The sequence below is a fragment of the Erpetoichthys calabaricus genome, chromosome 13 (genome assembly GCF_900747795.2).
Source record: "Erpetoichthys calabaricus chromosome 13, fErpCal1.3, whole genome shotgun sequence".
Classification (NCBI taxonomy): Eukaryota; Metazoa; Chordata; class Cladistia; order Polypteriformes; family Polypteridae; genus Erpetoichthys; species Erpetoichthys calabaricus.
Genome location: NC_041406.2, coordinates 57,089,036 through 57,116,670, shown reverse-complemented (window position 1 = coordinate 57,116,670; position 27,635 = coordinate 57,089,036). Strand labels below are relative to the sequence as shown.

General features: G+C 35.5%; 1 protein-coding gene across 8 annotated transcripts in view; it reads left to right on the top strand.

Moving 5' to 3' along the window:
• LOC114664257 (histone deacetylase 9) overlaps window positions 1-27,635 on the top strand; it is a 714,055-nt gene that overhangs the window by 493,586 nt on the left and 192,834 nt on the right. For 6 of the 8 annotated variants that reach the window (XM_051935474.1, XM_051935473.1, XM_051935477.1 and 3 more), the window contains 6 exons: window positions 2,093-2,224; window positions 4,399-4,514; window positions 9,134-9,256; window positions 11,644-11,851; window positions 13,036-13,253; window positions 19,709-19,987. In XM_051935474.1, coding sequence (XP_051791434.1) covers window positions 2,093-2,224; window positions 4,399-4,514; window positions 9,134-9,256; window positions 11,644-11,851; window positions 13,036-13,253; window positions 19,709-19,987 — 1,076 coding nt within the window. Of the gene's footprint in view, window positions 1-2,092; window positions 2,225-4,398; window positions 4,515-9,133; window positions 9,257-11,643; window positions 11,852-13,035; window positions 13,254-19,708; window positions 19,988-20,679; window positions 21,371-22,699; window positions 25,340-27,635 lie in introns of those variants that run through there. The other 2 variants (XM_051935480.1, XM_051935479.1) reach the window with 2 other exon arrangements.

Genomic DNA, 27,635 nt, shown 5'->3' with positions numbered 1-27,635 from the left:
ATATTCCCTGAAATTATTGGTGGTTACAGCTTGAATTTTTGGTAGTTTAACCATTGAATAGTGCAAGAGCAATGTCAAACCACACAATGCAGAAATGAAATTTGCTTTTTAATTATGAATTATGGCAAATATGATATCATTTATAACAATTATATTTCAATATACTTTTATATCCCAGTGATGCAGTACTGTTAATTAGCGATGCTTAAGTAATATGAGTGGGCATGGGAGCACGTGTTTATGTCTGCTCTCCTGTGGGCTGACGTCCCATTTTGAGAGGTGGCTTTCCTCTTGTGTCTGATGCTGCCATGGTAAGGTCTGGCCCTCCATTACTGTTACTTTAAGAAGAAAAATAGATGGATTAATTGTTTGTTTTCAAACGGCTATCATACCACTACAGAAAGGAGGACACTGCCAGAGGCAGAATATCCTGCCTGTGCACTGGATACACAGGGTGGTTTGATTATAGGCATCATGGGAAAAGAGAGTGAAAGTGAGACTTTTCAGGGGAAGAGCCTAGGAGAAAACAGGCAATGCTCCCCAAAGGTGTTAGATGAGAGGCAACCTGGTATAAGGACTGTGAACAGCCTGCGAATAAAGGTTTGCAGTAGTTGGTTCTACTAGAAATAAATGCACAAATTAACTTGTTCCATATTTAGAACCTGTCTTTATTTTTCTATTTGTGTAATGTGAAAAAAGCAGGTTTTGGATGGTGTTGTATGATGTGTGGTACACTGGTGTCTAAGATAACAAATACTGTGCTTATTTAGTAAAAATACTGTTTTGGCCTCCTGAATTAAAAGGTGAAAGGACCTTGTTTTTGTATGTGTCTTTTCCAACAATTAAAAACATTTTTATTTTTTCATATTCAATGACTAATAGCTATTGTTTAATTTTTATTTCACATACAAAACCAGATTATATAAGAATTAATTCAGTACTAAGGTGTGGCACAATGGTGCAATGGATAGATCTGCTGCTGCACAATATTTGAACCCAAGGCTAAGGTTCTAATGTCTTTGACATACTAACTAGAGTGCTGTCAGTATAATAAGACATCCAAACACATTAGTCTCCATCAACAGGGAATGATTTTCACTTCCAGCACACAGATACAATAACTGTATATCCTTTGAATATTTGTATACTGCATGCTGCTAACTGAGGAAGTCTCTGCAAAACACCGAGCTAGTGGAGCATAGTCGGAAAGATTTTGAATAAGGGAAATGGTCAAGAAAAATGATGGAAAACATTTTCGAAAAACAGAAATGATAGTGTATTCATGTATTTGGGAACTGGTGTCCTATTCAGGTCTGTTTCCTGCCATGGAAACATGGATGTTTAAGTAACTTACATAAAGAATAGTGTTATTAGACACATTCAGAGATTATTAAAATACATACTCAAAATTAAAACTGCAGTACCAAATTAGAGATGTAAGAATACAACTTTTACAGCGGAAGTATTTGAAAGTGTGCTTTTCTCTCTTACATTAAATTGAGATGTTTTACTATCAAATGCAAAATATAATAAAGTAAAAACAAACTTTGGGAATTGTAAATGTAAATAACTATATGATATGTTCCTATTTATACCTGGAATATTCTTTATGGAAAATAAGTATATTTCAGATAATAATTTACAATTCACTTAATTTCATTCAGGGTCAAAGAGGATTAAAGCCAATATTGAAAGCATCAGACATAAGGCAGTGACCAGACCTGGACTGGGTGCTAGTGGATCTAAGAATTCACTCACATAAGAGGCTAATTTAGAATTTTCAGCTAACCTAAAATGTATGTTTTTAGCATGTGGGAGGAGATTGTGCAAACTCCTCACAGAGAATGATTGAGTGAGATATTTGAATCAAGACCATGAGATCTATGAGGCTGCAGTCTAAACCACTGTGCCACCCCTATTTTTAATTAGATTAATTCAAAATGTGTCTTTGTTGTATTGTACCATATAATTGATGGTGAAGGATGTGTCTCTATTGAGATTTAGCTGTTTGTGTGTATCAATTTAGCTATAAACTGCATCTGTGTGTGTATATATAAAACACTGTATACTTTCTGCATATATATTTTCACAGCTTCAGAACCTAATTTGAAAGTTCGGTCAAGGTTAAAACAAAAAGTAGCAGAGAGAAGAAGCAGCCCACTGTTACGAAGAAAAGATGGAAGTGTAGTGAATTCCTACAAAAAGAGGGCATATGATATAACAGGTAAGACTCATATTTCATATCTTTGAAACACAGATCTTTATAGTAGAGTTCCCAATGAAAATAACTTCAGACATGTTGACAATTAGGCATAGTAGGATGAAATGAATAACACACATGGATTTATGAATTCATTTGCAAGTATAAAGTCTAATTGATGTTACTTATAGTGTATATTTATGTGAGGTATGTGTTAGGATAGGTTAGATTAGGTAGACCTTATTATCCCAAACGAAAATTTGTTTGCAGCAGAAACCTACAAAAACACACAGGACATTGTTACCAGTATGTATTTAGTCATGCACACGTTTCTTTGTTTTCAAAGTATTTGTATTCTCTAAAGATAATTATCCCTAAAGTATGCCTAAAATATCTCATCTTTAAATTAGTTGAAACTATTTAACGACATTGCAGTTTACTGCAATTCAAAACCTGAAGGTAATAATTATACTTACATAAACGTAATACTGGCTAAAACCCAGGAAGTCATATTTTAATAATAATATTACTCTTCTCAAATTTAACTGCTATGAATTCAGTCAGTCTTTTTCTCCAATGATCTTATTTTTCAGTGTCTCTTATGGAAGGAGATCTCCACAGCTTGTTCAAACTCCTCGAAGGGCACATACAGTAAATCCCTTACAAGGTGCACATGAACATACTCACACATACAGTACCTATTTATCCAAATATTTCCTTCTGATTTGTAGCTTTCACAGCTTCTTGGGAGTCCTGAAAGTGTTTATGCATACAGATTTAGTTATGAAGATCCGCTTTTGCCAGGCCATCCATTTTAAAGTTGTTAGTAGGCAGAACCTATGTTTAACCATATCAGACACCAGCCGGGAATGTGCTCTAACAGGCAGGCCAGTCCATCTCAGGGCATGCTTGTGCATACTTCCTCAGTAATGACTGAGGAATGACACATGACTCCAAATCCTTGAGTGACATGGTGGGTTCCCTTTTAAATACGACCTGGGAGTACTTCCATGGCTAAATCATTGCTTCCTGAAAGCACTTCTGGGTTAGGCAGAAACACCCTGGAACAGCAGATTTACCTCCCAACAGATCCTCCTGGCATTACTCACAGAACCCAATAGGCAGCCCTGTGGAACCATAATTCCCATGCTGCCCTGTGGGCGTCTAGACCTGGGCTCACCAAGATGGATGCTGCCACCCAGTGTACGGGGGAACGACATAAGCACAGGAAGCAGTTTCCCATGGTCTGTCCATTTTTTTCTGGCATCTAAAGGGTTTTCATTCCTTACTGCTGTACCAGTGGCCCTCCATGTCAGTTTCCTGGCTGAGGCAGGGAATGCCACGGCTCTCTTCATCACAATCCATTATACTGGTTGCCAGTTCCGGGTAAAGGAGTGGTGTCCATCCCAGTCGGGATGCCAGTCCATCAATGACACTGGCTAATTAAAACAGTTTCGTACTGGGAGAGAAATCAGAATAAAAGCAGTGTAAATCCAGGATAGAAGATTAATATCAATCAAAAGGACATTTCAGTCTGTTCCTACACTCATGCACATGTAGGTCGCATTTATGTTTTATTTATTTATTTTTTCTGCTTTGATAATAGATAGTGACATACTGTATCTACTTCAATTTCAACATTTTTCAGAATCTGAAAAAACAATCCTTGAAATTATTAGTAAGCGTTCGTCACTTAAATTTAAGAAAGATAGTGGTACCCAAGATGGTCTTTGTTTTGCAATTCATTAACAGCAATGAGAGAAGCCCCATTATCCTTATTTCAAACTAGCGTACTGATAATAAATATGTGCCCTTTCGTACTGTGCAAATTTCAAAAACTTCTTGGTAATCCTGAAATTTTAAAGATCTGTCTTGGCCAGTCCATTTCATGCATTAATTTTGTGTACAACACATCAAATATTCTATAAATAAAACGGCAGGTTCATCACACACAAAAAAAATTCAACCCTAATTTCCCACAGTGCCTTTTAAATGTGTTTTTTTTAACACTAATGTTTATGCACTGCTGAGCTGTAAAACCACTGACAAGAGTGAAAAGAACCAACACTCTATTTTAAGTAGTTACATTATAATCCAATTGGCCTTCTAATGTATTAAATTTTCTGTTTTTTTGTGTCTTATTAAACTTTTGGTCTTCTGGTGTAGTCTTTTTACAGTTTTTCTTTTTTTCAAACTAGATACATCGGTCAGCAGCAGTGCTCCAGGTTCTGGTCCCAGCTCCCCTAACAGTGGCTCCTCTGTGATGGGAGTAGAGAATGGAAGTTCAGTGCTACCCCAAGTCCCACACACAGAGGTCAGTAATGATCAAAATAACCTTCCTGACATGTATCATTTGAAATGAAAATATTGTTGAATTTAAATTAATTTAGAAAGAAATGCTAGTGCTTTTTCTGCTCATCCTAAAAGAAAATAAACATTTCATTAAACTATTCAAAAACTGTTTTGGAAGATACAGTACATGTGCCTGTTGTTTTTTTTTTCCTAATAGAGTTTAAAATAGGTATTATTAGTCGTATAATTTCAAATTTGATAGTGTAAAAGACTAAGTGTTTGATATGAAAATAGTGCAAACAGTGTGAAAGACAAATTATGATCTTATCATTTCAGTGAAAAACACAGTATGCTCATAACAGAGGGGTCTTGTAAAAATATAACAGATACTCCATAATTAGGTTTGGAATTAATAAAATTGTGTAAATGTTAATTTGTCATGATATACTTTTGCTTAATGTGCCACATATATTAATTGTGACCATGCTGGCCTCTGTGCTCAGGATTGCCACAACAACTTTCAGTACAACAGACTTCACCTGTTACTTTCAAGTTATCCTATTATTTGCTTTTTTCACTGTCCAATTATTTTGAAGTATTTTACTCTTTTAAGTAACGCATATATAGTGTAATATATGGCAACATCATTTTTATAATAATAACACAGGCTAATATTTAATAACTAGCTTCCTACAGAAAAGGTTCTAGTACTCATTTTCTGAGAGAAGCCTACTCTTACAGCTGTGTTTCATTCCAACCCAGTCTCCAAAAGCTGTCTAGACACTGACATTATACAGTATTAAAGAATAAATCTGGTATTTTTCAAGTTAAAATTATGTCTTCACAATAATAGTATATATGAATTTGCCACAAAAAATTGTGTTTTAAAGTGATGCATTTATTTATAAATAAAAAAAAAAATCGCTAGTCTGCTGTTGTGCTTACAAATGGAGGTTAAGGATATCAGGGTCCAAATATGAAAACAGAAGCCTTAAACGTACTGAATATACCCATTTTTCAAACCAAGAATGTTGTCAAATCTTGAACCATGTCTTGAGATTACACACATACAGTACAGTACAGTATTGCAAAATAAAACATTGATGTTGTTTTAGCAAGGAAAAAACACAAAATATTTTTGTGAGATTCAGCTGTTGCGTAGTAGTGAGGTGCAGTTCACCTCACTACTTATCTTCCTCCTCAGCAATCTTTCAGCCTCAGGGGCACAGCTTCCTCTGGCATATACTTTTCACCTAGAAAAATCGAGCAGAATTATTGACATTTTTGAATGTTAATACCCAGATATCAATTGCTGTCTCTGTTCTGTAGACAAGTAGACAATAACCATTGAAAATATGTCACATGTATGCTAGGAAAAAAGACAATGGATGTAATTTACTTCATAGCACATAAACGACTGATTTTTTTGTGGTAATTGATAAGCTGGTTGTCCTCATTCCTGTGAGGCAGGAATGAAAGCTCTGTGCTACCACTCTACCTATGTTAAAACATCTTTATCAAATTTATTAAACTTTAATCTGATTAAGACTAAAGGTACGCCTATAATGTCTGTTCAGTTCTTGACACTTGACTACATGCCATGCATGTGCTCAACCTATCTCTCACATGCTATCACAAGTATACTGCAGCCCACGTATGCATGATGACACTGGCAACAGCGGGCAATGTCTTTGCTAAATAACTCTCTGATTAATGCGAAACAATATAATAATTATGGTATAATAAGGCTTTTTTTTTTTTTTTGGAGGGCTGTAATAAGCTTCCTTATAATTCAGTATGTGTGCCAGCATCAGGGGGCAAAATGTCAAAGTTCCACCCATGATGACCAGTGCAAGCAAATAAGCAAACAGGAAACATATCATCGTAGAAGGAATCTGTGATTAAACCTTACTTTTCACAAACATGCCTCTGTAATACAGAATGCACATTTTCTTAAATTTAAACCTTTGCTGCTTCATAGTGGACACATTCTGTGAATTATAGGGTTCTTGCTTTCATATTTAATGGATACCCCAGTATCCTTCACCTGTATTTAAGAGTGCAGGAACAGGCTATCTGTTTTTTTTTTTAATTTATAAAAAAATTCTTCACTTTAAAGCAGAATTCAATGTGGCAAAACAATATATACCATGTTTATGAAGAAATAACCTCAACTTGAAAAACACTGAGCTTAGCTTTAAGTGCTCTCTGCTTATCTGGTATATGCCAGGCAGTGTTAGTGATAAAATGTATTATTCTTACCAGACATACCCACGGCCCCAAAACTATTTGTGCAAAGTGTATGAAAAACTTTAATTTATCTAGCCATCCATCTTAATTTTTCTCATAAAAATTCATACGTTACTAGAAGCTTTTTCAGCAATATAAGGCACAAAGCAACCCTAAAAGGTCTATTGTAGGACATGCTGATGCACACATTGTGGAGTCTTGATTAGAGTAACCTGCTCATCTTTAGGAAAAGGACAACCCACTGAAAAACTATTAATACAGTTTCTGGACCAGGATTTAAACTCACAACTGTGGAGCATCTTAACCACTATATGACTATGCCAAACAACTTTAAAGCATATTTTTATTGATTATTCTTGTAAGATAAAACTGCTTTCATTTTTGAAAATATGTGTGATTGAAAAAACTATAGTTACAACAGTAAGGTTTACAAAAAAAATCCCAACATTTCATTTTAATGTATCTATACATAGCTAATAGGTACTTGATTACTGTATGTTGACCTTCTTTGTAAGTCGTTTTCGATAATAGCATCTACTAAACAAATAACTGTAAATGTAATTGGTGTCAGTAGCTGAATGCTATTTTCATAGAAACAACACATTCATGTATTTTTATTCTGTAGGGGAAGATTAACAATTTTAATAATCAATAGTGCTGAATTAATTATCAGCACCCGTTTTATGTTTTTTTGCATTGTAAAAAGTATTTTACATACATTGTTCTTGTCTGTTATTTATTCTGCTGTGCAGTAAATTGTTTAGCTTGCTGCTCACTAATTCTTAAAGTAAGCATTATATTCACATTTGGTGTAACTATGAGTCACATACTACTTTCAATATTTGTCACAATTTGTTTTATGAAAAATGTGATGCACTGATGAGTTGCATTATTCTGAATGCATTCAAAATACTGTGGTAGTACAGACAGTTAGTGTTGATGTCTTAAAGGTCCATTGTTTTGAGCTAATTTTTTTGTCCAGTCACTGTCTGTGTAGAATGCACATGTTGATCACGTTTGGGTGGGATTCCTCATGATAATCCCAAAGACATGCTAGTTAGATTGAACCATTCCATGAGTTGAAAAACAACAGACTGGAATCAGAATTGGGTGTACACACTTCAGGGTTTTATCAAAGGTACTCTACAGCAGTGTTTCACGACCTCCAAAAGTGGATCACAGGCTGACAACAGTGGGTCATGAATTGCTATTGATTATAATGGTTGAAGGTCACATTGGGTCCCTGGTGGGTCGTGCAGTGGATCTTTGCCACACCCGTTCTGACAATCATATTCAGTTCACCAAGGAGAAGAAACACAGCTGTACAGTGTATATTTATAAAAAAATGACATATATTTGGCACTAAACACTGCCTTACCAATAAGCATACTTGACATCTTCAAGTAGGAATATAAAAAAGCAGTATAGTAATGAGAGTTTTTTTGCAACTGTTAATAATACAACCTTTTAACAAATTAAGATATTTTTTCATACTAAAGCAAGTAATGTTTTATTGTTTGCTTTTGAAAATAGTAGGGAATTGAGCTTGTTCTGTACTCTTTGTGAAGTCAGTGTTTTTAGTGATTCATAGACTGATTTCCTCTGTTGAGTAAGAAAGAGTACCCTGAGGGCCATAGCACAATAGCATACATTATTGAGGGCATGGGGATATGACACATCTCCAAACAAACATTTCTGGCTGTCCATGTTTTTCCTAAAACATGCTCTCTGTTTATTCTCCCATGAACCTCTAGTGACACTAAAAAGGTGTCCCGCAATTGGGAGAGAATCCGCTTTCAGGTTAATTGATATTCCAGACATGGTCTGTAAAGACCTCCATGTACCAATAACATACCCAGGCCTCTATTATATTTACACAAGCCTAATGCCCCAGTTAACTATCTATCAAACAGTGCTGGTCACTCATAGAGTAGCAGGCGCTTCCTGTTTGAATCTTTACCAAGTGATGTTGTTGTACTGTTACACTAGGTATTCATTTTCAGAGACTACTGTTCCCCTGGGGCAAATATCAAGTAGAAGCCCCACATACAAGCCATTGTATATTAGCGGCTTAGGTCAAGAGACGGAGACAAGAAAAACTTGGCATCTCCTGGACCACATGCTGAAATGATAGCTCTAATGAATGGAGTGAGTGTGTTTAAGCTATAATCCCCACTGGGATATGCCGGTTTATATGACAATACACCTAGTATGACTTCCAGAGCTGATGTGTTCACGCCAGCATTGCCACCGAACAAACCACATATTTTTTCAATATACATTCTCTGTAAAACAAGAACATTAGTTTTAAGCATTCTAAGTGAATAATGCCATGCTGTAAAAGGAACCTGAGAAGGCTCTATTAATATGTGCCATTTATCTTTCCTACAGCATCTACTTTCACATCAAAGAGTTCTGAAACCTGAAGAATCAATGACCTTATTAAGTCTGTACACATCCCCCTCATTACCAAACATTACTTTGGGACTTCCAGCGGCATCCTCCCCAATAAATGTAAGTTTTCATTTTTAAAGTCTCTCTTCCTCTACATGTTTTATTGTCAGCAAGTGCAGTTTAATCCTAATCTAAGGAACTAAGGATGCATGTCAACAATTGTATGTACAGTATATGGATAGAGTACAGTTAAATATTCCTATAAAGGATATTTGCCTAAACTGATAAGTAATATACACAATACTAAGATATAATCATAAACTTCCTGCAAGCTGATTTAAGTCAACTACAATAATTACTTTTGTTCTAAAACTGATATACTTTCGAGTATGTTATCTCTATCAGGCACTACATTTAAATTGAAATTTGTCACATTAAGGCCCTTTTGGTCAATAGGAGGAGCTTTCCAATATACTAGTAATGCCACCAGCTAGCCTAGAGGATTAATGTTTTGCTCTGGGCCACAGACCTTTTAACCCCAAAGGATTTTATATCCCCTTGGATAAATAATGGTCTCCAGTGTCCAGTTCAAGCCTTGCTCTTATCTTTAACAATTCACCCAATTCATCACCTCAGTTTCGAAAGTTTAAGCAATTATGTACTTTAGTATAAAGACCAATAGAATTTCTAAATGATGCATCATTTTCAGGCTTTATGAGCTGGCACGTCATCCAATTAAATGGTACTTCACCAATGGGTAAATAAATCTCATTATTTATTGCCTAGTGTTTTAGTTTGCTTGACTTCTTCTCTTTCTTATGCATTCACGTTATCTAAAAAGAATCTTTTCTTTTATGAACTGTACATATAAAGAGTTAAGATTTTTACTTATTAAAGAGAATCTGTGCTACTTAGTACTTTTACAATCTGGTAAATACTTATAATAAACCGATGGATTATTTGAATAAAATATGTAATGCAGATATCTGCTTCTGATTTATTTCAAAATGAATTGAATTGCAGTTTTATCTAGTGCTTAATGATACACTATAATTTATAGCTGTGTCTTTTGGATAAACACTCTTCAAGTACTCATCATTTCTGAAACAATTAGGAATTTAACCAAGTTGTAAAACTGCCATTCTAAAAGAACAATCACTGAACTGTGCTGTCCTCCAGATACTATTTACACTGCATATAGATAGATAGATAGATAGATAGATAGATAGATAGATAGATAGATAGATAGATAGATAGATAGATAGATAGTACGTACGTACGTACGTACGTACGTACGTACGTACGTACTTTATTTGTCCCAAAGAAGAAATTTGACTTTTTTACAGAAGGTCAAGAAATAAATAAAGAAATAATATAACAAAGAAATGCACACCAAAATTAATAAAAAGAAGTAAAATTTCTGACTGGGTTAAAGATAAAAAGAGCATTCACAATGAGGCATTATGAAGGTACTATATATTATCCCAGTAGTGTTTCTTGACACACTTCTTCTAAATAATTTATTGGCTGATAATGGCTATATGTTTTGTCTCTATTATCTCTTTTGTTCCTACCTCCAGAAAGTTGAGCCTGTCTTCTTAATTAACTTTTTATTTTGTGATTCATCAAAACAAGAATGATAAAAGACCCACACAACCAATCCAAACTCACATGTTATTCTGAAAGTTGAGTTGTATTCATATCAATTTTGGGGTGTGTTGCTACTATAAGAGCAATCACTAAGCAAATTCTCTTGAAAAGGTGTGACTAAGGAATGACCTTCTTCAGGCTTACTTGAAGCACAAGCTACTGGGTTATGTCTTCAAATTGAAATAGTTAGCAAAAAGTGTTTAAAAAAAGAAAAGCCAACAACAGTTTGAGATATCTTTATCCTTTGAAAGGGGTGACAGTGGATATCTTCCTGACTTTATTGATGTCCATACATCCATCACTCTCTTATCAGACCTGCTTAACATAATTCAGGTTGTTGCAGTATCCAAGAATATCCTAGTAGCACTGGAGACAGTTTCAAGAAAGCAGAACATTATTGATGCCTGCTTGACTTTCTCAAATCTGAGCAATTTCAGAATAATTTATAAACAAATTGTGTGCTCTACTGTTTGAAAGAAACTTGTTTCAGTTACAATTTACCTTGCCATCATTTATGACAGGGAAATATGTGGTTTAGGTGACAGCCAGTTATTATCTACCAGTTTAATCATCCACTCACGATGTTCTTGATAGGTTATGAGCATATTAAAGGCTGTCTAGATCCCGAGGTTTGGGGAATGTGGGAAGCAGCAATGAAATTATGTCTGGTCAACACACTTATACATACAGTATACCATACAAACCACTGTATATTGCCTGAACATCTCCTTTGACTGCTTAAAGCATTTATTCCTCTGTTTTGTTTCTTATGGTTCATTATAATGCAAATCATTTCTTAAGAAATTTACTTTTGTCTCTTCCAAATATTCTAAATATTCTGGTTGACTCTTTTTTAGGCAGCCACCACTTTAAAGGAAAAACATGTTGATGTTGCAATGCAAAATATGAGGCACGCTTTGCCAGGCCACTATCAAGGTGGTGTTCCTCTGCCACCTGGCCTTCCTCCTGTGGCTTTGGAAGCAAAAGTAAATAACAGTCACCAAGCTCTTCTTCAGCACCTGCTACTAAAGGAGCAAATGCGTCAACAGAAGATCCTTAATAACGGTAAGCATTTTGAATACTGTATTATAAATTAACATAAGGCTCCAGCTTTTTTCCTCCGACTCACAGCCAGCCATAAATTTAAAAAACAAGGAATCAACCAGCTGCGCTAAAATAACAACTCCGATAACCTTGGGAGTTCTATCACAGTTCTATCAGTGAAATTCCTCTACAACAACTTAGATTACATCCCTTACCTGGGATCAAACCTGAGTATTTTTGTAGCAAGCACAGTATTTTAGAAATACTTTCTTTTACCTGGGCAATCAAATGCAAACCCAGAAAGACATCCACACATATCTCAAAAGAAGAGGTAGAGAATAAAACTCACAATGACTAGAGAAAAATGTCATGTAGCTTAACTTTTAATGCTGACTTATCTTCTTGTAGCAAATGGCTACACATACTGTATATCTCAAACAAGAGTGTCAGGTACAACAGGAACATGAGAACATTTCTGGCAGAGCATGTCCAGCTGTACCTAGGTGGCTTGGTACAGAGAAATGTTCCAAATGCTGGGTGTCCCAGTGTCTTTCAACAAAACAACACTCAGATGTGAAATTATTTTGAGAGATAGATAGTCCACGAATAAGTGAATGAACAGAAACAAGCTCTCTTATCACCTTTTTCAAGTGTTTTACAAAAACTAGTCTAATACAATTCATTTATGCTTATTCTTTCCTATCTTCCCTCTATAAGCAGACATAACAGTATTTCAAGCAGGTTTTTGGCTAATGAGAGGTTTGTGTGTGACTGTTAGTAATCTGATGTATGTGTGCATTAAACAGATTTAATACATTTGAAGCTCAAAATTTATTCAAGGTATTTGATATGAACAGAAACAATGATGAGGTATGGTAAACTAGCACAAATTGGCAACCACTTGACAGCAACAGCCAAAAGAATGACAAATGTTTTCCAGTATAACTATTTCAACAGCCGTGTTGCTTCCTGTTTGCATTGTGGGTATTATTTAGTTTTATTTTTCATCTACTAGCATTGTTTTCCATTTACCTTTCCATTCTGTTTTTTGACAAAATGTAAGCTTACTAAATTGAGTGATCAGAAATTTCTTAATAAATTCATGGATATTCTTTTGATTCACATGAAAATGCTTGTGAAGAAATCTTTAAACTGAAAATGTAATTACTTTTTAAAATAGAAATTGTAAAAAGTTCTGTTTATAGTTCCAGGTGCAGTTCCTGTTCACCCTCAATCTCCACTGACAATGAAAGACAGACCAGTGCCCAGCATCAGACACAAACTTCCACGTCACCGCCCTCTGAACAGAACCCAGTCAGCTCCTCTGCCACAGGGAACACTGGCACAGCTGGTCATACAGCAACAACATCAGCAATTCCTGGAAAAGCAGAAGCAATACCAGCAACAAATCCAAATCAACAAAGTAAGATCATACAAAGCAGAAGCTCTGCATTGTTTTCAATAAATTCTAGTTTGCATATCCAATTACATCAATGAATAAATTTAATCAAGCTTTTTAAGTAATATGACTGTTTTAAAGAATTTAACTTGCAAACGAAGAATACCATTTTGTACTTTTCATATATAATATGATGATACATAGCACTCTCAATGTTCAACATTACGGAGGCATCATAAACAAGAGAGTCCCTTTTTCCATCGTTTGACCCCATGTAATTTAATTTAGTCTAGTTCAATAGTGAAAGTCAGACTTAGACTGCATAGTTTTGTTTCTTTGTGGCATTATTTGTGTTTCTGGAAGTTGGCAGCCTTGACCTTGCCTTTAAGAAAGACATTGTTCAGAATTATTCCATCCAATACACAAGGCAAATATTTGATTTGGCTGTAAGACTGAAAGAAGTCATTGTGTGAGCACAGCAACCAATCGAGTTCAAGTCTTCTTTTGAGAAGCACGCCAACTGTGGGGATCACACTCTCAAAAGCATAACTGCACTTAAAAAAAAACCACAAAAAAAATCTGTGCTAATAGGATTCTAAACCAAATGAGTAGGAGCTGTAAAACTCAAATGGACATTTCCAAATAAGGAAAGTCACACACATTTACTAGATTTATGCTGTCAATGTTCTGATGTTATATGGGTTCAGAGTGTCCATTTTTATAGAATACATTCTTTTCTTTTTCATAGTCAAATACTTAGATTCATTAGTTTAGTTGCTTGCCACCATTTCAAAAAGGTTTAAATGAGTTGAGGGTAATACCACTCAGTCTAAATTAGATTTGCCTTTCGTTACGGTTGAATGGCCACACATACAGAGGAGAGGAATAAATCCCTTCAGCTGTTTTAGGGGTAAGGAAAGGTCTAGATGGTCAAGACTATAAGATCACACCTCCTCCAGGGTGAACATATGTCCGACTAGATATCCTTCCTGTTTCTGACATGCTCCTTGATAAATGACCAATTAACTGTTCAGAAATAAAAAGTGTTTGACATGTAGATCTTTGACTCATTTTGAGATTCTGCGGTCAATGTCTGTGGTATTTTTTTCTCAATAGAAATTTTAGAATGTCATCATCTGATACAGTACTAATTATCCATGGTGATATATAAGCACACAATCCCTCTTGCCTCATAACTGTGAACTTAAAGTTATTGCTAATGACAAAGTAAAAGGTCACACTGATATCATCATTTCAAAGAAACCAGTAATTTTCTAAAGGAAACCCTGCTGCATCAGAGGGTGGTGGTAAATAAAATCAACTTTACAGCTCAAAAAGGGCCTTATATAATCGAGTAAGACTACTCACATACTAATTTTAGTAAAGCATGAAATCAGATAACTATTAATACACATTGTGTTTCCATATACATTAATGGTGCTGAAATAACAGAACTTCTCTGTAAATTAACATTTCCACACACACACATTTATAAAGCTGTGCTATTTTTTCAATGTAAATATAATGTATTATTATGATTAATGTTTCTCCAACCTTTTTTAGTGAGAGAGATGTAAAATACAGCCAATCTATTTAAAGACTTCAACTGCAGAAAGAACAGAGTGTCCATTAGCATCCAGAAAAAAGCAGAGTCCAACCCTGGGTGGGAAGCCTGTCTACAAAACCATACCCACCTTTACTCATATATGACAATTTAGACTCCCTAAGCAGCATATCCTATATAGTTTGTTGATGGGGGAGACCAAAGTGTCTCAAGGACAATTCAAGTGAACATTGGGGAAAATGTGCAAACTTCATACAGACTAACTGGGAGGTATATGTTATATGAATTTGCATACTAACTCATAATAAATAAAATTCCCAAACGTTCATTTAATATTCTGCCCAATTTTCTTGGTGAAGTTTCTGGTGGCAACACAACTAAAAAAAACTAGAAAATCCTATTTACAGCTTTATAGCACTACCTGGGAAATTGCCATAAGCTACCAGGATAGTCAAGGGATACACAGTAATCTCTATCATGGTGCCTCTATGGTACTACAAACTGGGTTTTCTCCCAGTAAATCATTTCCTGGTAGTATACCCATGGGAGGTGTCCATTTCCATCTAAACCACTACAACTGACACCTGAACGACTAATGGTTTTACTCTAGGGCCCTTCCGTATTGCTGAATTCCTCATTCTATCATAGAGAATGAGCCCAACAACCCTGTGCAGGAACCTCATTTCGGGTGCTTGGCTGTAATAGGTATAGGGTTATTGTCTGATCCTTAAATAAAAAGTCCCATCTAAAGATCTTGCTCTGGCTTCACCATTTCGGTCCAGTAAAATGTGTTCAAAACCTCCCACTGCAATGATTCATTGATGACTCTCATGGTCACTTCTGTCCTCATTTGTGAACAATGACCTTAGGTATTTAAACTGATCTGTTTAGGGCAACTACTCTCTCATTACCATTAAGAATCTAGATATGCTTTTCTGGGATAGGACCATGACCTCCGATTTGAGGTTGTTAATTCTCATCCCAACTCCATCACATTCAGTTGTTTCGATGCTACAGTGTTTGGTGGAGATCAGCCTGATGAAGTCAAGAAGACAACAACATTCATATTAATGGCTGAAGTGCAACTGAAACAGTTACTCCTTTTAACTCACTGTGTGTCCCTGAGTAAGGAACTTCAGGTGTTTGTGCTTAAGTTGTAAAGAAATACAGTATAAGTTAAAAACAAAAAATGCTGTATATTTCTGTGGTTGGAAAATACTTTGAGAAGGTATTCACTATAGAAGTCAAAAGTAGAACCAGGACAGGTGGAGGTCACAAGAGTTAGTCAGGGTCATGTGAAATGTGTCTATGATGGTATATAGAATACCAAATTACACAATGAAATGCTAATACCCCATTTTATCATTTATTAGGATTCATGACCTTCTTTGTCATTGATTTTCAACAAACTAAAATCTCATGGGCCAATCACTGGATGTATTATGCAGCATGCTATGTTTTACACCAAAAGTGATCTAACAGACCTGAAATTTGCTGACTCTTACATTGCTGGTTTTTATTTTTGTATTTAACCTTAAGTGAAATTGTTTCCAATTTCTGAATCCACAAGTCAAAATATAGGCACCTGCATGATATTTTTATAATCATAGTGCTATAAATGGAAATAGTCAGGGAGAAAAGGCCTATGTTTACTAGTAGGAATTTCTGAATCATTACCCCAATTAAATGTGAGCAATAAAATTAACTAGAGCTGTGTTGCATTTAGAACCATTTTGTCTGCAGCATTAGAGGTCTTAATGGATCTTTACAAGAGCAAATGGATTTAAAAGGTGGTATAAAAACACTTACTAATGCTATAAGAAGAAAGGTAATTCTCTGCTGGATATTTATAAAGAGCCTATGTTCTAAGGCCAATACATTTGCTGGGTGTAACTTCCAGCAGCGTCAAGCTTTCTTTGATGTCCCCTGTATTTGGGTTCAAGTGAAGCATGGTAATGAATGTATTTCCCTCTTTTCCTTGCTACCTCCGCTTGAAACTTCATTCTCATATTCAGGTTTCATTACTTGTAAACACACGACTTCTAAAGTAAGGCACCATGTTAGAAATATTATCTCACTTTTTTCCAGTCTTGTCTTGTAATATTTCCATTGTAACGCTACACATTCAATACCAAACACCATTCATTTATATTTACTTTTTTGGCTGACGCCTTTATCCCAGGCGATTTGCAAAATTTATGATACCATTGGTTACATTTCTTTTTTGATTTTCCATTTGAAGCACAGGCAGGTCAAGTGACTTGCACAATGTCACACAATGTCAGTAGTTCAAAGCCTTAACCACTACACCACACTGCCTCCCTATGTGTTCATTTTATGTGTGCTAGGGAGGCGCTGTAGTCAGTACAACCATCTCATAGTTCCAGTAGAAGATTTTCTTCCCACATTACAAGGATATATGATGAATACTTGTCAGCTTTAAACAGCCTGGTATGAATAAGGTTGGGTGTTCGTATGAGTGTGCCCAGTGATGAATCGTTTCCCATCTTAGGTCAATTTATGTGTTGTGCTCAATGCTGCCAAGAGCCTGAATAAGCCTGTAAACAAGATGGATGAAGAATAATCCTTAAAGAACAAAGACATTCAGACAATAAACTTCACATCTCTCATTTTACAGTTTTATCCGTTTCAAGATTAAAATCCAAAAGAACCCAAAGAAGCCTACTCTGGATGTAATACCAGTTTGGCGTAGGACTCACACACACACAAGCATAGTCCCTAATAGTAGCCCAGTTCAGGAAGGACAATTAACTACATTTTTGGGATGTGGAAGAAAATTCAGTGAAAGGTTAAAACATAACAGCTCCATACAGACAGTGCCTGAGCTGAACACATGGAACTTCTGTCCCCAGAGCTGTGAGACGACAGAACTAAATAGTACCCAACCCTAACCCCTCATGCTGTTCACTTTATAGACTTGTTCTCTCTCTCTCCATGCACATAGTGACTGGTCACAGACTCAGTCCGAGATTACTGGAGCAATGAGGAATCAGTGATGCCACCATAATGTTTTATGAAAAATGAACATTGCTTGTAATACATCTGTTTAACGATACATGTTAGAAATGACAATGCAAGAAATACGAACACTGAACACATTCTGGCATCGATGCTGACTCTATCTTGTCTCTCTATTATAAAAAAAATCCTGTGAGGGAGACTAGGGAGACGAGACGTGATCTTCTCGGAAGACAATTTGACGTCCACGAGAGACACTTTAACATCACGTGAGACAAGGCAGTGAGACAACATTTAAAACAAGTTCACGGACATCTAACCAAGCAGTTTTTGGAATGCTTTTGGCAGACAGACATCATGTGCTCCCAGCTCTTAAAATGACAAGTGACAAGCTTTCACAACACGAGCAGCAGAGATGTGAAGTGGCAAAAGGACAGCTGCTGTACAGGCTTTGAAATGATAGACACAAAGCGTGACAAGCAGAAAATGCTGCTCGCCAGAAGCAACAAGCCAGCAGATGATCGGACTGCAACTCCATAGCGTGCGTTCAGCCCCCCCTTCACAACGCAAGCGGCAGAGACATGAAGTGGCAAAAGGACAGCTGCTGTACAGGCTTTTAAATGATCGACGTGCAGCGCGACAAAAAGAACACGCAGCTCGCCAGCAGCAGCAGCAGAAAGCCAGCAGATGATGCAATCGCTTCTCCTTAACGTGTGTTCAGCTGCGCCCCCTTCACAACACGAGCAGCGTTATATGTCCTGCAAGAAAGATTTAACCATGCTCGGGGCCGGAAATAAAGGACAAATATTGTTTTTACAAAAGTTTTAAAGTAAAAGTGAAAATAATGCATATGTAACAATTCCCATGAAAATAACAATCTCTTTAAATTGTATTTCCGGTAAACCAAACATGGGGGTGGGCGAGCAAAGCCAGCAGGGTGCAGAGCCCTTTAGTATATTCTTAAAAGAAACATTGAAACTTACAAAATATGCTCATGATTTAAAAGTTGAACCTCTTAACTCCTTTATGAGATAAAGGTGAAAGTGCATGAAAGATGACTCCTGACACTCTTATATAATAAAATCCCTTCTGTTACTCCTGTGTTTATTAGACTATCTTTCTGTGAATATTTCTTTCATATTTTACACTTCCTGCACTGAATATGCAATGAAGTCTATACTTTTTCAGCTGAAGGGTGAACAAAGTACCAAGACATCAAGTTGAAGCAGAAACCTTGACAACCTTTAAGAACACTTTGGATGAGACATTAGTACAGCTTAGTAATTAGTTAAACAAATGGACTTGCTGGGCTGAATGGCCTCTTCTCATTTGTCAAATTTCCTATTTTCTTATGTTGTCTGAACCCACATAATCTTGGCAGTATCTGGTGAATGACAGAATTTGTACTTAAGCTATGCATACGACCCACTCACCGTCCATTTTACAACAAAATGTACACCTAAACAAGCAGCATTTCTTTCAGTTCCTATTTGTTTACTCCTGTGTCAAGTACAATTTTTCCAGGTGTTCCTGTGAAACAGACAAGAGTCTGCAGCTGTTCCCTGGAAAACGGCCATTGTTAGCATATCAGTCAGTGACTTTGCTTTCATTTAGAAAAAATATTTACCTGTAATTCTGCCCAAGGTTATGGAATCCCAGAAATGCAGCACATTGAGAAGATTTCTATCGCTGGCTGTAGCATAACTGGGACACAAATACTTTTTTTGTTTTTACAAAAGCAGGCAGAAAGACTTGTGTGATGTTATAAGTGCAAGAGTGAGAGTGTGTAGGGGTCTCATCGGTAGATCAGTATTTGTGCCTCACTAGTAACTGTTAATAGCTAGTGCTATAGATATTTTTATTGTTAATCATATCAGATATCTTTTGCAATCAAATCTTTCCAATCTCTAAAGCATCCTTGTGCTCTCTCACCCAGATGCTGTCAAAGTCTATTGAGCAGCTGAGGCAGCCAAGTACCAATCTGGAGGAATCTGAGGAAGAGAATCATAAAGATCAGCCGATGCAGGAGGACAAAGCTCCCCACTGTGGCAGTATTAGGAATCGCAGCCATAACAGCAGCTGCACAAGCTCCTCAGAAGAACCTTTTGGAACACACGTGGCAGATATAAAAGTGAAAGAGGAACCACTGGACAGCGACTACGAAAGCCTAAGCAATCAAAGTGAGGCTTCGGAGCAGACAGCATTTATGCAACAGGTAAAGGGGAAAGATTTTGCTCGGAGATTGGTCATTAAAGCTGTTATTTGAATACACAAAACCAAACAATTAAGAAAAAAATTACCTTATATGAACTTTGTCTGCAGTTTCCATTGTACAGTTCTGCAGCCTAAAACATTGTGTTGTATCAGTTTTATAATCCTTAATAATCCTCCCTTGTGCCTAATGAATATTTTTGTTCAGGTGCCAGTAAAGTGTTATGAGTTAAATCCTTTTTTTTTCTTTTTTTTTTTTTTGATTTGGAGCTGTAAAGTTATTTTTGTAATATATGTTTCATCTCCTTTGTTATCTGTATATAATGTTTTTGTCTAGTGGTTGGCTTTTTTCTTCTTTTTTCCATGAGAAGGAGGCTAAACCTATTGCCAGCAACTCTGTAAAACTGTAGATGTGAAAACACTGCAAATCCTTTTTAAATTCATAAGGTTTCTTTCCCTCTCGTTGAAAAAAGTTAATCTTAGTTTGTAATGCATTTGTGTGTAAATTTGTCTGTATACAACAAGAATTAAGATCAGCAAAATGTTGTAGCTACTTAGCTGAAAATTTTTATTTTAGCAAGTCTGTAAAGTCACTGCAGGTTTGTTTAAAAAATATAAAACTGTCTGCTACAAACCAACTTATTCATTTGGTTGTTTTCATTTTTTTTGTGTTATTTTCCCATTTTTATTGTAAAGGAAAAGGACACTGTATTATTTGTGACATGATACATTACATTAGTTTTGCTTGGAGCTGTCCTGTTAATCATGTGGAAATACCTTGAAGGAGTGATGTTGCCAAAGTAAAGCCTGCCGACACCTGTGGCCGTACAGTTTGTGGAGACAGCCGCCTGTGCCCTCGTCCTGCTCTGCTGTTGTGCAGTATTCTAATATTTTTAGTTGTAAGGCTTTGTCGAGTTCCTGCTGAGATCCAGCAGTGAAGTTACTCAGTAAGGCTGGACAGGAAATGCCGTATGGGAGCAAGAAGTCTAAGTGATTCATGTACTGAGGAATGTAGAGGGCTAGTATTTTACTTAGTATGTTGGAAAATTCACCCTTTCAGTTGATTTATTGTATGAGAAAATAACAAAAGGAGTAGGGAAATGGTTAAGGAAGCTTTTCAGTGAAACGTTTCCTTTATATTCCCAAATGATGTGTTTACCTTTTAAAATGTAATCATTATGGGCCTGTTTTTGTCTATTCCCCCCACCTTCTTCTCCAGCATCTCACTCCATGATTAGACACCCTTCTACTACTGGTATAAGGAGACTCTGGATGAATGTGTATGAATGAGAGGAGAAATACCCTCTGAGTCAGGGAGGTTTGCCTGCCTGTGTGTATGTATGTATACTCTTTGCTCTCTCTCTTTATACATATTAATATATACTGTATATGTATATATTATATGTATATATATATATATATATATATATATATATATACTGTATATATATATATATATATATATATTCACACACACACCCTAAATTGGATTGAATTGAGATTTTGTATGTACGTCTTATATAAATGCACACTAAACACAGTATGTAGTGTAGTGCATACTATATACGAAGATGTTCTTATCAATGACCTAAATAATTGTTTGCACTGTGTTGTATATCTTGGCAAAACGAATGCAAATTTTACAGTTGTAGAAGGCTTTGAAAAAAAAAAAAATAGCCGAACAAAGCAATTTCACCCTTGCTGTTTATTTCCTTTATTTTTGATGTATTATATCTGATTTTATCCCTGATGGGAAGTATTTCTTTTATGTTATTATTTACATTTTGTATTATTTCCCACTCTTGCCTTCTGTTAATTTTTTAAAATAAATTTCAGTCTTTGCAATGCTCATTTCGGGTCAGTTTCGGATATTTTTTAATGTACATGCATGTTAGAATTACTCAGCTTTTCATGGAAAGATTTATCAGGTGGAGTTCAACACTGGTAAAAGGAATCTTATATGGACATTTAGCAAATAGGGCAAACTACCACAGCTAATATAGATGATCATATTGATACATCCATTTTTACATTAATAGGTAACTTATCCGAAAGAATTAATACAGTTTCTTTTGGATTATTCATAACATATGCTAAATCACTCTAGCATATAATTGAAAGACTAAAGAGCTGATTAAGTGTTGACAGAAATGGTTTATCATATTTTGTACCTAAGTTTGAAGTCAGATTGAATGCATTACTATATTTCCAAAGAGCTAGGATCCTTTGAAGTAGACACCCATGTTCCACTTCCTGTTTAAATAGGACCCATCTTGTTCAGAAAGAAGAAAATATACAGTATCTGAAAAGTTTTATTTTTTTGAGCAAACACTACAAGCACAGAATAATCTTTTAATCTGTTATCATTACATTTTCTATATTGTTTGAACATGTTTTTAATTATATTGTTTCTGTTCATCTTGTTTTTCTACTTGAAGTCTCACTTCATTAAATTTAGTAGCTGGTTGACTGGGATGCTTCATAGTCCCAGTGTTAAGGAAAAATACGTCCAGCTATCCATTTTCCATTTCCACTCTTTCAACTGCATACTGCATGGATCCAAAGATGATAGTGACTCACCATTTGAATTTGCTTTAAGCCAGAGCTTTACCTGAAATGCTGCCTTCTGGTTGAGTGATCAATGAAAGCTGATATTAGCTCATTCATTCCATTGCTCTAGTTTCAGTTCCGATGCTTTCTTTTTTCTCACGTACAGTGAATGTCGACTCATAACGCCTCCTGGGATATGAAAAGAACAGATGTTGACAGGTGACTACGGTTCCTCTGTATACTCAGATCTTTCACAACATGGTATCATCAGTTCTTCAGTTCTTCTTGAACATTTCTGTTATAGTTTTTTACATTTTTTTAGCTATGACATGTAATTCCATTAGAATATAAAGTTTACTTTATTCTTTCATCATTTTCATTGACAGTTTTGTAGCTGTGTTTCCATTGTTTGTATGTGTGTTTATATGTGGATGTATGTATATACATGTATGTATGTATGTATGCAATGTCTTGTAAAATTATTCACCTCTTTCAATACTGTATATGCCATTATTGTTGAATTTGATTTAAAAGAAATATTTTATTTCAAAACTGAAAGCTCAAACTGACTAACGTGGCTGTTGGAATGAGTCACAAACTTGGGCTTTGATGGCATCCATTTATTCAATTTCTGAAACAATTCATTTGAAATTCAGAGTTGCATGGAGCCCGAGCCTGTCCGGAGTCCAACCAGGAACTAATCCTGGATAGGGCTTTGATGGTATATGTTTGTTTTATCATGGTAAACATTTACAATATTAATTGTATACTTTAGATATGTAGAAACGGCTTTGAGGTACTGAACAAGTCTGACACCATTTAGTTATATGTTTCAAGCAAAAATCAGATAGTGTTTTTAGCACTAATGTTCATCAGAATCCTGCACATCACTGTCAGCAAAGGATTCATGGATTAGTAAAACTACTTTCGTCATTCCCTAAGTGAGCCTTCACACTTGTGTGGCAGTTTTCTTCTACATTTGCTTTTGCACTGCATGGTCAAGTCATACAGGATATGACAAAGAAACAATGAAAATAACATCTAAAAACCTGTAAAGCATCATTAAAGAAAATGTTAATAACAGCTGTTTACACACTGTATATAATTAATTAAAAAAATAGCATATTGTAAAAGTGATATATTTCGATTGTGTTTATATAAAAGTATTCTTTTTTCGTCAGGTAGTTTACAATGCTGATATTTCCAGACTCTTGCAACTGTCCATAGGCTTATGGCAGTCTGATCATTTTATGCAGAAGGTACTGAAAAGATTATTTGAGCAACAAGGCTGTATATTTGTATCTGTTAAGACACAGATACCGAATGGTACCCTGGAACAAGAGATACATTAGAATACACAATTGTTGGGTCTGTTGCTGCACCCTACACAAAGCCTCTTTTTGTCCCAGATGTGGCTGACTGGTGCCTGTCTAACTCAACTGATGTGATCTTTTCCTACTTTATAATTAGACAAGAGTGCAGTTTAACATGCATCACAAGCAAAACACATTAAACATTAGATTCACATGCAAAATTAACTATACTCATTTACCCGAGAGTGCTTTGCTGTGATGTGCGATTGACATGGAAGAAAAGAAAATCAAACAATCAATTAGTAAGTACCAAGAAAATGACAAAAAAGCCCCTTTTACAGATGGATAGGTGGACCCTGAGAAAGTCGCATAGTCGGCTGAATGGCATCTGGGTACAATAGTGTAGGTTCAGGTTCTTTTAAAAGAGAAACAGGTGACAACACTAGATCAATTATAAAGAGCAAGAGCTTTCTTCTTAACTTGTAGATATTGCAATAAAAATCACAGGTGTCAAAAACAACAAAGTTAATGATTTAAAAAGACTAAGATGCATTATACTGTAGCATTTTGTGCAGTTAGCTCAAACTGGCCCAATTAACTGAGCAGTTCTACACAATAGAAGCTGGTAGGGAATGCCACCATGAAGCCACAACAGAAACTTTGACAGGGAGGCCGAGTTCATTGACTGTGACTGGAGTAAGTCTTCATGAGTCAACAGTTCAGCACAAATCACTTCAGACTAAAAGGAAATCCTATGTCAGTAATTAGACAAAGCTTCTATGTGTGGCAGAGTGGCAAGAAAATCCAACCCATGACAAGAGGCAAAACTTTTTTTTGGTTTAAAAAAAAAATCTTTTATTGGCTGCATATTAAGTACAGCGCTTCACCTAATGCGGATCATTCCTGCTCCCCAGCACAGTGGTGGCAGCATTATGCTTTGCATATGTTTGTCATTTGTAGGGAACAGGAGAATCATCGGGTCAGAGGGAAAAATGAAGTCCATTAAAAGAAGCCAGGATCAAATATTAACTTTTCACCAAAGCAGTGACACAAAGCAAAAAGACTGTCCTATCAAAAACGAAGGTAATGCCCTTGAAAGGCTCAATATCTTGCCTTCAGTTTGTACAAAATAGGTTTGAAAATTGTGGTCCCTTGATTACCTCCAAACAAAATGGTAAAGTGTAAATTAACTGAAACTGCCCCAATGTGCAGAGCAGGTAGAGGCTTTTCCAGCAAGTGTCACAGCTGATCAGGATTTTTAAACTAGATCTGGACTTATACAATCAGAAATCTAGAATTTTCTTAGTAATTTTTGTTGATATAGTATGAGCAGTAGTAAAAATCAATTTGAGCATTCAGGTTTTGATTGAAATATTTTTTTCAGATAATGCTTGTACTTTACATTTAGTTCATAGAAATGTAACGTAACTTAATTGGAGGAATCAATGCTGCACTTTTACATGGTACTATATATATATACATTTACATATATATATATATATATATATGTATATATATATATATGTATATATATATATGTATGTATATATGTATGTATGTATGTATGTATGTATGTATATATATATATATATATATATATATATATATATATATATATATATATATATATATATATATATATATATATATATATATATATATATATAAATATATATATATGTATGTGTATATATATATATATATATATAAATATATATATATACACTATATATATGTGTTTTGTTTAAAAATACATTTGCACAGTACCCCGATATATTTAAGATTTTATAAATGTAGCTTGGAACACATGTTGTGATAGGGAAACATGAGCACAAATGATTTGCAATGCTGTGGCTGTCATTTAACAGACATTCATTTGCATTATAAGTCTATCAATTTACAAGGACTAGTAGTAAATATCTAAAAATAAGGAAAAAAATGGAACATTTACTTTTGAATGGTTCAATTCCAATATTTAAGAGGGCTCCTGGCAGACTTAGTGATAAATGCTTTAATATTCTAGAGCCAAAATCGCACTTCAATGGGCTATTTTTCTGATGCTTATGTTTTCATTTTTTACTTATTTTTAGTGCATTTATGTGAATTGTTAGTATTTTTAGTACTAAAATTACCTGCATTGCACCAGCATTGCATTTACTTGTATCATTATTTTGTAACATTGTACATGTCTTTTGTATTCATAGCTCTTCCCCTATGTTGTTGTTGTTGTTGTTTTTACATGCTAATGTACCATTCTACATACATGCAAATTTGCTAATTGTTTTCTTGTTTCATTTTTTTGTTTTTTTTTTTGGTTTATTTATTTTTAACAGAATTGTAAAAAAATTAAATAAATTCAAATGTTACAACAGAATCCCTCTATATACATGCTAAATGCATATTTCACCAATAAAATGTGGAATAAACATCTAACATGCATTATTTTTATGTCAAACCATTTTATTATGTGTTATTTTAATTACAAATTCTTAGTGCCCTAGATAAAGGTGTTTAAAGATTACATATAGAGAAAAGTCATACATTTTATAAAGGCTCATTAGGAAAACTTCCACCCCAAACAAAAAATGCTATGCCTTTTGTGTTCAGTAGGGTGCTCTAGGTATAGTTAATAGCAAGAGAGAGTTTCTGATTCAGAGAACGTTTTGTAGTCATTCTGTGTGGCATGGTGGTGCAGTGGTTAGTGCTGAGTCCTCACAAGTCCTGGGTCCCGTAGTTTGAATGCCAGCACAGGCATGAGTTGCTAATACTAATTATGTCTGCACTGTTTTTTCTCTGGTTTCCTTCTCACATCCCACATGTGTGAATGTTGTCTTAATTGGTGACTCTAATTATTTGGCCTGTTATAAGTCAGTGTGACCTTAGATAGGCTGGTACTTCATCCAAGGTTGGGTACAACCATGTGCACAATGCTGTTGGAATAGGCACCCACTCCTATGACCCTGAACTGGATCAGCAGGTTAGTGAATGACTGTGTGGACTTCTAGTCCTTTTAACCAGTTAACTAAAATGTTGGTCTGTTTCTGTGTGTCATCACATTGTTACATAAAAGACAAATGTGAATTCCTATTGAAGACAGTTCACTTTGTCTATGTCATTCTACAGTTTTGTTATTACCGTTATTGCTGGGAAATGAGATGCAAATACTCCAGCTAATCAAAAAGCAAAATTAATAATAATAATAATACATTTTATTTATGTAGCGCCTTTCCCATGCTCAAGGCACTTCACAGAGTTTAAGAAAGAACGACAGGGTATACAGTATATAGCATTGTACAAACCAGATAAATAAGTAAAGAAGATTAAGTCAGTAAATTCAGAGAAAAAAAGTCTAACAGACAACATAGTTGATGGTCTCGCACACACACATAGGTTACATGAGCATCTTGACATAAAGGTAAACTGAGAGAAGGGTAGTTAAGTCAAGTAGAGCTAAAAGCCTTCCTGAACAGATGAGTTTTGAGTTGTTTTTTAAAAGAATTCATGGAGTCAGCTGACCTGATTAATTTCGGTAGGTCATTCCAGAGTCTGGGTGCTATACAGCTGAAGGCCCTGTCACCCATGGAGTGTAGATTAGTGAGGGGCACAACAAGATTACCAGAATCAGAGGACCTTAGTGGGCGGGCAGGCACATAGTGATGGAGGAGGTCACTGATGTAGTTTGGCGCAAGGTCGTTTAAGGCTTTGTAGGTTATTAGTAGAATTTTATATTCGATTCTGTAGGACACAGGGAGCCAGTGAAGGCGAAGCAGGATGGGTGTGATGTGCTCG